The following is a 14721-nucleotide window of genomic DNA, read 5'->3' on the forward strand; positions in this document are numbered from 1 at the left end:
AGGGCGATCGCCTCCTCGTGGGCCTGGACTAAAGGTACGTCTATTCAAGATTTATGTCTTGCGGCTGGCTGGTCTTCTCAGAACACATTTGCCAGGTTTTACAAGTTGGATTTACCCTCTGTAGCGTCTCGAGTGCTTACGGTGAGTGATTGCATTGCATAGCATTAGGGAGCTGCTCTGCGCTTTGCTCATGAGTTGTTTTATATGCTATTTGCGTGTGTTTTTAAACTGCAAATACCTGTGTTTACATCCTGTTTTCGGTTGAAGTCCAAAGTAGTCGATTGCCGAGTTCACGCACGTGATCATAGGTAACTAAACCTATGCGCGTGAACTCGGCAATCGACTACTTTGGACTTCAACCGAAAACAGGATGTAAACACAGGTATTTGCGCTGGCTTAAATAACATAATTTTTATACATATCTTTCACATCTACTGCAGTCATATTCACTCGTGTTCACTCTGAAGGAATCACTCACATGACCTGTGCACTTGTAATGACACATGAAGGATGTTAAGATGCTAAAAGCAGGTTTAAAACTTGCCCCATTGAAGTCAACAGGGTGCAAATTTTAAAAATAGAATAACTCGGTGTAGGCAACACCGATTTTTGTCGTTGTTCTCTGTATTGACAGCACTCCAAATGTACAAAAAAATTAGCTCAATGTTAAAATTGACCGGAGTTCTCCTTTAAAACGATCCTCGTTCACCCGGATCCACGAAAATTATTAAAAATGCTTTATTCTGGCCAGTAGTGGGCGATGTCACTTTGTAAAGAAACACTAGATGCCTAAAGACTGAACACATAATATGCATTTTTACAAATAGAGACGATAGATGTATCATTACTAGAACTAGTTTTCAAAAGTTTGCGTTTTCAGGCCCCCAAAACGCCGTCGTCGTGTGAATGAGCGGACAAAACGTGTTGTATAAGCAGACCCTTAGTGTCAGACAGTTTTCAGACGAATATTTGAAGCCAAGTGACAGCGTAAAAGTAAAGTCTTGGCAGTCAATTCTGGATTAAATTCCCTGAGATAATGATATGCCGAAAAAGTAACCGGAGATGCATGGTTGCCATGGAAACATTAACCGCAATTCATTGCCATACAAGAATATAGTCTTTTTTATTACATAAATAACTGTAATTTAAAACCTTTGAATAACACAAGCCAGAGCTCAAAGTTAACATGCTGCAGGCATGTTTTCTTTGAAAGCACACTTAGCAGATTTGATTTAAACTGCTTTAAAATGCTATATGTAAGGTGTTGAATCTTTTGAGTTTTGAGTGAAAAGTAACCTCTGAGGCATTTGTGGTAAATTTAATAGTAGTGCTTAGGTTTAGGGATATGAACAAACTGCTAACTCCAAGTAGGCTATTAAACTTGTCAAGTATCGTGCCCCTTAGCATTGATTCCATTTTTTACTAGAGACATACAGGTTGGACAGTTGTACTGTCAGACTGTACATCTATCCCTCAGATTCTCTTTTGTATTTGTGAAAAAAAAATGATATGGCATATACTGTGAATAAGGTCCATTATTATTATCACCATAGCAAACCACTGACAACAACTCAGACAATCTCAGCAACTGCATAGCAATATCATAGCATCATGGCAGTCTATGTGTGGATGGATGGATGGATGAGTGGGTCTATGGATGAAAGAGTGGCTGGATGAGTGGGTCTATGGATGGATGAGTGGCTGGATGAGTGGGTCTATGGATGGATGAGTGGCTCGATGAGTGGGTCTATGGATGGATGAGAGGGTCTATGGATGGATGAGTGGATGGATGAGTGGGTGGGTGGATGGATGAGAGGGTCTATGGATGGATGAGTGAATGGATGAGTGGGTGGGTGGATGGATGAGAGGGTCTATGGATGGATGAGTGGATGGATGAGTGGGTGGGTGGATGAGTGGATGGATGAGAGGGTCTATGAATGGATGAATGGATGGATGAGTGGGTGGATGAGTGGGTCTATGGATAGATGGATGAGTGGATGGATGGATTAACTTTGACTTAATATGTAGCTTTCTCTTTAACACCATTTAAGGTTGTTTTCAATATTAACACTACTTTAGTTAATGAAATACAGGTTGTTGTTTTTGTTTGACTGTAACAAGTTTAATCTACCATATTTTTACAGCAATGTTCTGGCAATCACAGCTGCCAAAATTGTTCCCTTTTTTTCCCTTTAAAAAAAGCAACATTTGTACATTTTTCAAATAACACCATAGAAAGCCCTTTATCCGTGGCAGTAGCGTTTCAGCATGTCCTCTCGATTCACTTCTGATGCACAGTCAGATACTCTCTGTCACTCTATTTTGTGACATTACTGTACTAATAGAATCACAGATAAACTATGAGCTCATCCTCATGTACAGCCTTTTCAATCTAGACTCTAAAGCAACCAGCTTAAAAGACACAGTTGTCCTGAATATAAAATATCAGCTTCTTCAAAGGTTATTTGAAAGACCTGATTATATTATCTATAGACAAAACTGCAAAAAAATAAAAAAATAAATAAATCTGGGATCATTTATGTAGGCAGGCATTTCAATCCTGCTTGTGGTTAATGTGACGTTATGTGAGCATTCAAATATGCCTGAATGAGGCTGCCATGAGTTTGTTAATTTATCAAACATTCTCAATCTAGAGATATTTCGAGAATTTCAATCAGCAAGACATACCTTCATTATGTGTAATGAGTAAATTTCCACCCATCTGTGAGAGGCCAGTATGTGTGGGTTAATTAGCTGGATCTATCATGCCTAATGAATTGGAAAAGTGAAACACATTGACCTAAAATCTGTAGCACTGAATTTCTTCCAGTGAGCAATTGAGATTTTATCATCAAATTAAAATGAAAAATTAAAGCGCATATTTTGTACCAAAATGCAGCAGATCTCTGTCAATAATTAATGGAGCATTTCTGGCAGGAGATAAGATAATTCTCAAGACAACGGGTTTAACAACACTCCAGATGTGGTTTTGGTAGAGACATGTCTTAATTTGTCTTAACAAGCGTGAGAATTCATAATTTTCTGCCCCTTGGCAATGATCTAAGTAAAAGATTGTTATCTAAGATCAAGTCGGTCAAATCTATGAGACTGTCATGGAATCATAGCAATAAAGTTTGGGAATATTGTCTGTGGCAATATGATGTGTTTCTACTCTCAGTGTCTACAACCTGCTTGCATTCTGCACCGCAGTGCTTATAAAATGCATCAGGACACCAACCATGATTTGGGTTTTTATTGCTACAAAATGACTATTTTCCATGGAGAGACAGGGAGCTCTCAAATACAGACTAATTTGTATGTACAATTGCAATAAACGACCACAAAGTCACGGTATCCAACTACTCTCTTCTCCAAATCATCAAGTAAAGCATGTTCTTCAGACACATTTCTTTAGCATTTGTTATGCAACTTTGGAATGAATTGACAGAGAGGTAAATATAACAAAACGTAAGAAAATAATATAGGAGGCTACAGGAGGAATTTAAAATTGTAGTAACAGACTTTCACAACCATTGAGCTGAAATCAGTGTGAAAAGAGTTTCAGAATGCATTATAGGATCAGAATATAGATGACATTACATTGTGCTCAGGGGGTGAAACTAATATCCTATTCATACCGGCCTAATGCAGGTAAATTGATTAATTTAATAAGCATGAAAATCTAGGCATGCCTATTTGACAGGACAATCCATATAAGTATGCATAGGGAGACTGATGAGAAACCTTAACTGGGAATAGCATGAGTTCTGAAATAATGAACACAGAAGGCATGAATCAGTAATCGTCTTTCCATAAAAATTTGGATCAACTGCTGTGAGAGATTAATCATTTACATACGTCATTTAAAAGAACTTTTGACTTCTCCAATAATTGCAGTTGAACCAATGCTCTCTTAGTTAATTGCTGCTCCCATGTGGTCATCAGTGAAAACAACCACACAAATGCTGTCAGTGGGCAAGTAATTTTTCTTTAAAGCAAATCTCTGAGTCTTTGTGTTGGATGTAGACCGTGCTATCATATTTGATGATGGTGTAATGCAATTAATTATTTTGCACACCAACACAAACTCTTGTGGAACATGCAATAGTTGCGCTCTGTTAAAGGAATATTTCACCCTCATGTCAATCAAAGCCTCCTGTATGGTAAAGACAAACTCAGAGATGACACAAAACCTCATTGTTCCACAGATGCAAGAAAGTCATGCAGCCTGGAATGACATGAGGGTGAGAAAATGACGACAGTGTTTAACTATTCTTTCATTGAAAATAGAGACACACACATAGGCTTCCGTGTCCTTTGAGACTCATTGAAAGGCAAGAGTGACAAAGAAAGAATAGTTTTCAGTTTTCAAAATTCAAAATTTGAACAATGCAGACCAGCTGGGATCATGAAGCTGGTTTTATTAGAAACAAAACATACAATACTGGCTCATAAATATCAGAGCGACAGACAGAAAGGCAGCTTACAAATTCCGCAAGTCTGTGTTTGGAACGGGCCACTCAACCTTGTGGTGAAACACAAACCATCAACAGCAACGAGATGAGAAACGCGCACAGGTTCTAAAAATAAGCCATTGTTCTGCGCTGTTGGCTAGAGGCGGCGTTCGAGCGCTCATGCTTAATTGGCTACATTGGCACAGCTTTCACCTTCCATGACTGGGAAAACAAAAGTATCTGCAGCAGGTATGCTAAAAAGAACTAGTTTCCTCCCTCCGTTCAACATGAGGTCTCACCACAGAGCTTCATACATGTAAACATTAGATTTGAAGCAACAGTTCAGTCAAAAAAAAAGTATGTTCCATCATTATTTAATCACCCTGATGTTGTTCCAAACCCGTATGCTGTTATTTTTTTCCATTAAACACAAAGTAATAATTTTTAAAGAATTGTTGTCGTTTTTGCCACAAGAAAAAAAGCACAATAAAAATAATCGATATGACTCATTCCAGGTTTTCTGAAGCCGTACGATAGCTTTGTAGAGGGAACAGACCAAAGTCATTATTCAGATATTTCATGTCTAGCGCATGTGTACATTCAAAAATGGTGCAAAAAAGCCATCAACCAAAAACGGCAGTGTTTTTTGTTTGTGTAGTAAGCAACACGCCATTTTTGAATTTTGGAGGAAAATACCAGACCGTGAATTTAAGGGAGATGCTGACTAGACAACTAGAAAGTTATCATATGGCTTCAAAAGACTAACAATTCTTTTAAAAATTTCAGTTTGTGTCCAAGGACAAAAAAAAGGCAGGGTTTGGAATGGAATGAGTGAGTAAAGAATGACTGAAATGTCTTTTTTATGTAAACTATTTCTTAAACCATGTAGCCACATCACTCAAGTAGCTAAATTCATTCTGATTAAAACAGAAACATATATCTTGTCCTGATGTATACTCAACATGTAGTGTTATGAGGATGCGGTGTTTGCAAAGTTTGCAAAAGGTCTGGGCTCCATATTTGCATTAAATAAATGGAAAAAACTGAGGGCAGTGCCAATGTAATCCTGCTGGCTGTGTGTTACTGACAAAAAAGATTGACGATTGAAGGCTCTTATGCAGCGCTGGAAACTGCCAGCTTTTTCAGATGATCCATAAACACCTGAAGACTCACGTCGTCTGTCAGAATGGGTGCGCCAGACTCCTACACAAACACAGGAAGTGTGATTCAATCAGCGGCGGTGAATATTAGAAAAAAAAAGACGTTCACATTGTTGTATAACAACAGCTTACAGTAGACTAATCAATATTCCTCTCAAAGGAAATGTTCTTGTGTTGGTAAAATATACAGCACTCACCTGACCCCATGCATACATGTTGTTGTGAGTCTGAGAAGGATTCACTTTGGAGAGAAGGAAACGAGCCTGGAGGCAAAGAAAAATAAATAAATCGTGGTAAATTTCCAGACCCTAAAAACAGTGTATTAATATGCAAAACAGTTGATGACCCATTACAGTCATTTATTCACAAGCAGCATTTAAAAATCCTAGAGGGCGAGTTTCTCAAGTGTAGAAATTGACTGAAGAGCTGTCAGAAAAACTGTTTTCAAAGTAGCACCTTCCATTTGAGCCGTCATTTATCAAGGCTTGAGAAAATGGAGGTGGTTTTGTAAAGCAATTTATAAATATTTGCATTGACTAATCCAAAATTACTGTATTCAAACAACTGTCGTTTGCTATTAAACAACATGGCTCATTCAAACCAAATCCATTATTTAAAAGAATTGATAGATCATGCTGTAAAAATCGGTTGTAAAATAGCCGGTAGGCCTACACACACACACATTCTTGTACATCTATCTTTAGGAGGACATTCATTGGCTCAATGCAATCTCTAGCCGCTTACCCTAACCTTACCCATCACAACTAATTGCCTAACCCGAACCCTTACCCTAAACCTACCCTTAACCTAATTATAACCTTATCCCTAAAACCATGTCTTGACCCTCAAACAGGCCTTTAAAGGGGTCTCAGAAAGTGAGGACCGGCCAAAATGTCCTCACTTTACTCTCTTTGTCCTCACTCCAATGGTCTAAAACTCAAACTGGTCCTTACAAAGATAGTTGTACAAGTACACGCACACACACACACACACACATTGGGTTTTCATGTGTGACCAAACATCAGCTGAATTCCATATTCAAGAGCCAAGTGCACTTAAATGTTGGCAGCAACACAGAGAATGATCTTTGCTTTTTTTATGCTGCTTGGCAACCATAAACCTCCATCAGGCTAATGAACTATACTACTTGGCAGAAGAACTGCTTGTTTGTTTGGGTTTTCTCATTATAATGAATCAATGCAACTGTTTATTGAAAATGGGCATCTTTTATATTACAACTGTTCCTACCATTCCATTTAAAAAGCAATAATCCACCATGGTACTGTGATTTTTAGCACAATTAAGAGGGTTCTGCTCCAAAACTTAGTGACCTGCCCACCTAGACAGCAATTTAAGGCATCATTTGTGTGCTCCCAATATGAAGGCTATGTAAAAAAATTAGGCAGAAGAGGGAAAACCAAAAATGCACTGGGGCAAGATGAGCAACAATGTTGGTTACACTTTATTATTGTCCACTTTAGACATTCTATTAACTATAAGTAACTTTGCAAATTCATGTCAACAAACTCTCACTAGAGAATTAGTAGACTGTTAGGTTAGGGTTTGGGTTCGGGTTATTTCATCTATTAACAGCTCTATTACAAATATATTTGATTAAATCCCTAATAGTATTGACAATCCAATTCAATCCAATGAATCTTTTATCTATTTTACCAGAAACTGTGCTTATAAGATTATCGCTTGGCAACATGCTAATATCAGATTGATTGAAATCAACTCGAGTGCAGAGTTGCTGCCAAGTACAAGTATCTGTAATCAGTCACTTTTTAAGCTTCATTTCTGTTAGAAGGCACCTTACAAGGCAGCTGTCCATGTAGATTTTATGAACAAATCTCATATTACACAACAGCTTGTGGCTTATTGCTTTATTTAATTAAGATCATAAAGGTCTGTGAATATTAAAGGGTTATTCACCCAAAATGAAAATTCTGTCATTTACTCACCTTAATGTTGTTCCAAACCCTGAAGACTTTTGTTCATCATCAGAGCACAAATTAATATATTTTTAATGAATTCTGAAAGATTTTTGTCGCTTCATTGAAAGTGTGTTCAAACAAACCTCTGACGCTTCAAAACGTTCATAAAGGCAATGTAAAATAAATCCATATGAATCAAGCAATTTAATACAACTCTTCGAAAGAGACATGATTACATTATACGATGAACAGATTGAATTCAGGCTTTTATTCACATATAAACATTGATCAGAGAACATAAACAGAAGCTCAACTGTACTTGCTTAATGCGCGAGAACAAACCTCATTGACTCTTGTGGAAGCTCAAAAGGTGTGGGTGTGACGCACGAGAATGAACCTCATTGGTTCTTGCAAGTAAGCATGCTTGAGTGCGTTTACCAAAATTGAATGCTGTAAAAAATGTTGCTGATCAAAAATGGCTAAATTAAATATGTCGATCATATAATTTGTGTCTCTATTGAAGATTTGGATTAAACCCCTCAATTCATATGGATTTATTTTACGATCATTTTGAAGAGTAAAAGTTTTGGGTCAATAGACTTTCAAAGGAGAAACAAATCTATGAAAAAAAAAATGTGTTCATTTGTGTTCTGAAGTTGAATAAAAGTCTTAAGGGTTTGGAACAACAGGAGGGTGAGTAAATGATGACAAAATTTTCAACTGTGGGTGATTAACTATTTTAACAGAGCATGTGAGCAGAGCGGAGAGCGCCTTTCTGAAGATTCTGCTCCGCTCGCTCAGGGCCGCTCACGCAACCTAGAATGCTCTGTGATATGCTGGTTCCAATATATGTGAAATAAGCAATAGGTCTAAGGTTATGGAGTTCAAAAATTGTTTAATGAAGTTGTGAACCTTATGCATAAATGCACAGTAAACTTCAAAGTTAAGAACGAAGAGGGAGAAGAAATCGAAAGGGAGTGTGGAGAAACTGATTTAGCAAAAGATTCATTTAGTGATCTACTAACAGCGAAGTCCTGTTTTGCTTTTTTGCTTATGGGTAAAAAGACGTTTAAAATAAAAATAACAGCGGTGAGAAATCACCTGATCATAGTGATGTGGATATGTTTGCACTTGCTCTTCAATTTGGCACTATCCAGTCAAGTCACATCACTTTATTTATGGTCTACTACTTTGTCGCCATCTCTGTTCGAAATCTGCAATTGCAGTTATTCGCGGAATTATTACAGCGCGGATGAATCCATAGTTTTGAGGAGAATGTGCAGCTGTCAATCTGGATACTGGATAATGGATACTGCCATTCGCAATTACAGATTCTACTTTTTGGAAGTATGACCAACATAAGAATTTTCACCGGAAAATGTCGTCTGAACAAGTAAGTAACTTTTGTTCTGACCAACTATAAGGGGGGAAAAGCATTGCAGTAAATCGCGCTGATTAAATCTAACGATCGCTTATCAAATCACGTCAAACCGTGCAAATTATACTTTGCTCTCAAATCAGCATTGCGTGACTACATTTAATGCCATTCCGATTATTTGTCCTTGTTTTCGCATGGGCCAGTTGCAGTCTCTTTTTTTAGTCTTTTTTTAAAAGTCTTTCGCGTTTAACAATGGGTGAATCTCCAGTTATCACTGGTGATTGTCGTTTGAACCTTTCTGGTCCGCCATAAAATTGCTAAGTTTAATTATATCAAGTGCTGCGAGAAAAGGCAATAACTCTCCACCTCCAACATCCTCACACTCAACATAGCCTACTAGCCGAGACACCTTCTTTATGTTTACAGATGTGATGTAATGACGCAATAACATGCTCGAATTTCCGGCGGAAATCCACCAGTACCACTGGAATTAAAACCGTTGTTTCAAGCTTACCATTTTGAATCGAGCTAAGGCAAGCAGAGAGTTTTGAACACTGGCTGGTTATGTACTTGCTCAAAAATTTCTTTTGAATAATTTTTAACCCCAAAAAGCTACGGACTGCAGCTTTAATAAAATATTGCTTTAAAGCCACAAATATCATAACTGTTATCTATAGGCCTACATAATTGAGAAATTTACCGGTGAGAGTGAGCGGTACACGAGTGGAGCGTTTGCTTGGGCCGTGAGCGATTGAGTGGAGCACACTGTCATAGAGCGAAATATTGAGAGGAGAGTCACAACGCTCCAGTTCGCTCACATGCTCTGCCCTTGAATGACCTTTCATTTTGAATTATGAAAATTAATGACCTTTAATATTACTTTTCAACTAAACTCTCATATAATTTTAGACTAAATCAGTGTAACCCGTTGAGTATGCAGTATGAGTGCCTCATAAATATCCAGGAAAGAAACTATGTCATCACATCGCCTGTACCTGACTGCCGCCATGCTCTGTGTCGATGTAGCGTGGCATGGGGAAACGAGTGTGTAGAAGCTCTTGGGCATCATCCACGGGAGCCTGGAGCAGGTGGCGGAAGTTCTCATACTCGGGCATGTCCTGGTACCCGGCTTTACGCCACTGAGACACCGTCTACATGAGGGAAAACATATCTGTCAGAAGTCATACTATAATATGATCAATCTGAAAATGTATTTACTACTGCTAATAAAAGGATTTTTTGAGCTGTGACTATGGGAACATCTCACTTCATTTTTATTTTTTTATTTGTATATTTCACTTCATTACCCGTACTTCAGCGAGACACCTACAAGCTTTCACCAGAAAATGTCTGTCTGCTGCAACACAGCCAAGTTTAAAATTGTTTCAGTGCAAAACTGGCTCTGATTTCATGAGCTCAGATTATTGAACAGCTCCGAGACCGAGACCAAGAAAACAGACTGCATTCTTAATTATTGAACACATGAAAAAGACTTGGCGTTAAACCAACATCTACTCAGTCACAGGGAAAAATATACCACAGTGCAATTGGAAGGCAGAATATGTGCTGTGATATACAGTAACACCTTATTTTGACATTCTAAAAACTATAAGTAACTTTGCAACCACATGTCAACTAGCAGTCAGAGTATTAGTAGACAGTCCGCTTAATATCTTACCATCATTCTGATGCTACCCAAAAGACATTCTACTGACTATGATTAACTTCGCAAGCTGTGTTGGGGAAAGTTACTTTGAAAAGTAATGCATTACTCCATTAAAAAGTAGCTAATTTCGTTACTTAGTTACTTATTAAGAAAAGTATGTTGAAATAATAAGCCTCAGACTAAAGGAAGTGCAAATGTATGCGTGTACAGTAGAGGGCGCAGCTCAAACAAAACTTTCAACTTTCAAATCACCAAATTAAAACTTTTTTTTCACCAAAAAAAAGGTCATTTTTAGTAGTCAATATAAAGTACATTGGTCAACAATGAAAGATATTTGTTTAAAGATATTGTATAAAGATATTTGTTTTATTTAACATTTAATTATTGGAGGTTTGCATAGTCTGATTTTGCATTTGACTGATTTTTTGTGTGCAAGTGAGATGAGTAAATGCATGCTCAAATTTAGTCTAGAACTACAATAACCATCATGTTCACACACAATGCCTCTGCACTTACGATTTTTCTCAACATTGGGACGAGAGCTGTCAGTCAATAAATAGGAAAACAAAGTAACTTGCGTTACTTATTTGAAAAAGTATATTATAGTAAATAATAATATATAAAGTATATAGATATTTTGTTGTAAATTTTAAAAGTAATGCGTTACTTTACTAGTTACTTTAAAAAGTAATCTGATTAAGTAACTCAAGTTACTTGCAATGCGTTTCCCCACAACACTGTTCGCAAGTACGTCATTCTACTAATTCTACTAACCCTAACCTAAAAGTCTATAAATATTCTAATGAAGGCTATTTGACATGTAGCTTCAAAGTTACTTATAGTTAGACTGTCTAAAGTGGACCCTTTTTACACCGTACCTCTCCGTGGTAAATCAGAATCTGGAAGAAGGTGTCCATGAGGAGGATGCGGTCAGGCAAGATACTGCTGCTGTCCAGCAACACGGGCTACAACAACAAGAAACAAAGCCTGTTATTGGACTGTCATTGTCAATTAGATGCTTTGATAAACATCTTTCCTGAAACTTCCCCCCTTCTGTTCGCTGTGTCAAGGGAAAAACAGTAAGTGACATAAAGCCCTCCATTAAAAGCAGATTAGAAAACGCGCGTCAGTTTGAGTTGCTCGTTTTATCATCACCCTGATGTTGTTTAACTCACTCAGTACTTCTAAAGAACAAGCACTACAGACCATCAGATCATTATGTAGACTTCAAACAACCCATTTATACAACACTTGCCTGCTTGCTTGCTTGCTTGCTTTCTACCTCACAATAATTGTGTTAAAATGCATGCAAACTTCAGGCTCCTGGGTCAGATGGGTGAACCGCTAATATTTGATGTAACGGGTGGAATTAATGTTTGTTGTCATTTGCGTTGCGGGTCGGGAATCAATAGGCAAAGGCGGACTGCAGGTCAAATAGCCAAGACTATTTCGACTCAGTTCAGTAACCACTGATAGGCTGCTGCTTTCAAACAGTTCCGTGCTTGTTTGTTTTCAAGCTCTGTAGTCTAAAGACTGTCAAAGGTTTGTAATTACATCATAGTTTGCAGCCTTGAACATTGCGGCCAATCGCTCTGCAACTGAAGTGATTGACAGCTTCAGGCATTATAAAGGGAGTGCTCTTTGCTCGCTTTCTGTACATAATCTATTCAAACATTTTTTTTAAAAAATGTCATGGTGCTAAAAGGACCAATGTCCACATACATACTGCAGAGTTTCAGGAGACAACCGCATTTACCCATCTCTTTCGTGAGCACTTACCCTCATTAAAAAAAAATATATATATTCTTTCCTTGTCCTTTAATCCTCGCTTATCGGGCTTATGCTACTGTGAACAATGCCTGAACTTCGTATTTTGAGCACTTCTTGCGTTGTTTTTGCCTCTTCATGATGACTTGCTTGATTTAGTCCTAATTTGTAAGTCGCTTTGGACAAAAGCGTCTGCTAAATGACTAAATGTAAATTTAAATGTAGAGTGAATCCGCTAAAATATCCTTGATGTTATATGACAGTAAAGGCTTATATTTGGCAATATGTTCTTTTAATTTATGGAGACTTCTAAGCGTCTGTATATCCTATGGTGCGATTTAGCACAGTCCACTAATTAAACAGAACACATTTTAATCTTTTGTGTCAGGGGACATCTAGTGCAGAACAATCATCATGACACTGCACTTCAGAATCAATGTGAGTCATGACTCATGACACGTGATTTAGCTCATTGAATTAATACCAGGGCTGCCAACCCTCACGCATTCACCGTGAGACTCGGGCAATTGAGACTTTTCACACGCCACACATCCATTTTCTCACGCAGAGAATTCGCGAAGCAAAGAGGACAAGGAGACCAACAGACAAGACTACTTGTTACTAATGATATTTTTTTTAAAAATCTCGAAACAAAATTGAATTACGAAATTCAAAGAACACCATTTTGGCGCTTGTAAATGTGACGTGGCAGATCCCAAGCGGCATGTGAACCGATCATCTCTACTAGCTAGTAAATAAACACGAATGAACAATGTTGAAAGAGGCCGTACAACTTACCGAAATGTATATTCCTCATACATAATATCGATCAATCAGTGTTTTTCAACCGCGGAAAGAGGTCAATAAAACTGCTGGAGAACAATTGTCTCAAATAACATTTACCTCAGGAAAGCCATTTAATGACCATAATATATAGCACATTAGTTGGCTAGAAAAAATAGCTATAGAGAATATTATGCTAAATATGTGTACTATATTACATATTTATTATACTTTTACTTATATCATTAAATAAAGTTTTTATTATAATAAAAAACAAGTTATTTTTAACCTTAAATAATACTACCAGCTGAAACCAGTATTACCCTCTTACTGAAATAGTTCTGCTTATGAGCTGTGGGCCACTATTACCTACAATTGTGTCGATTAATGCAGATTATTATTACTCCCAAGTAATTAGAACGACAGACAAAGGATGGATCAAGATTTTGGTTTACAAACTGTAATGTTTTATCAGTCATTCACGTTTGTGCTCGGCTAACGTTTGTACCATTATTGTTTGGGTAAGTGTTTACCATTTAGCTGTAGCCTGGTTCGCTAACATAAGTGTAAAACAAAACATTCTTTCTCTGAGTCTTTATTATTAGAACAGAGTGGAGCACTATCAGTTTTATAGTAAGATGTAAAGACGCGAGCGCTGTCCACGGAAGTCCTCACTTACTTGCTCAAGTATTCTCTCTGTAAACACCACTAGCAATGTCAAAATGTGATTTATGCCATTGTTCTTCGTTCATAGTTATGACAAAAAATGTACACCTATGGCCTAAAATTTTGAAGCCAAACTTTATACAATGTTTTATGAAATGTTTTTATTTACTTTAATTTTGGTTTTGAATTGATTTATATTGCCTTTGGTCAATATATAGTATAAAATAGATTGTAAATCACAACAGACTGGGCCATCTGACCAATCACAGCACAGTAGGCTACTCACCAATCAGTAGGCTAAGGGAAAGGTGGGGTTTAGAGAGACTGAATCTTCAAACTGCTTCGAACGAATCATTTTGAAAATCTTTGAGAAATTAGGTGAATTTAAACGCATATGAGAAAATTTAAGTGTTTTTTGACCTTGGATGCATGTAAACCTGTTGTAGGAGACCTCCTATACAAAATTAGGAACCTTTAAAATAGCATAATAGGGGCAATTTAAATATAGACATGGCTAAAGAATAAAATATTTTATATATATATTGATTTCAACCAATTTGGGGAAAATTAAAAGCGTGCAAGTGCATGAATTTCCCCCAGGGAACATAGTATCTACCGTTTATGAAGTCCCTCATTGGTCACCTGAATCATGCAAATTTTACATGTCCAATGGGAGAAATTATGCATTTTTACCTCTGGTGGCCCGTTGAATGAGTATGCATACAGGATGGGCTGTATCATTATCAGAGACTGGGTCAGATCCTGCCTCATAAACTGGTGTCTATAATAGGTGCTTTCATCAGGACTGTTGTTGAACACTTGCAGAAATGGAGACCTCCTCAGATGGAACATAAACTGCCAAAGACAAAGTCAAGATCTCATTTTCGCTTTGCTGTTAAGTTCAGTGCTG

The 14721-nt window shown here is 37.4% G+C and overlaps 1 protein-coding gene across 1 annotated transcript; it reads right to left on the minus strand.

The window, feature by feature from the left end:
- Positions 1-4401: 4401 nt before the first annotated feature.
- Positions 4402-14666, minus strand: LOC308686580 (protein transport protein Sec23A-like; the record flags this gene model as incomplete). The annotated part of the gene is made up of 5 exons (XM_081395011.1): positions 4402-5657; positions 5812-5877; positions 9925-10080; positions 11474-11560; positions 14505-14666. Coding segments are annotated over 5 exons (561 nt in total), but the record flags the coding sequence as incomplete, so codon positions are not given.
- Positions 14667-14721: the final 55 nt, after the last annotated feature.

This window comes from Scardinius erythrophthalmus, assembly GCF_964197995.2.
Source record: "Scardinius erythrophthalmus genome assembly, contig: HAP1_SCAFFOLD_459, whole genome shotgun sequence".
Taxonomy (NCBI): Eukaryota; Metazoa; Chordata; class Actinopteri; order Cypriniformes; family Leuciscidae; genus Scardinius; species Scardinius erythrophthalmus.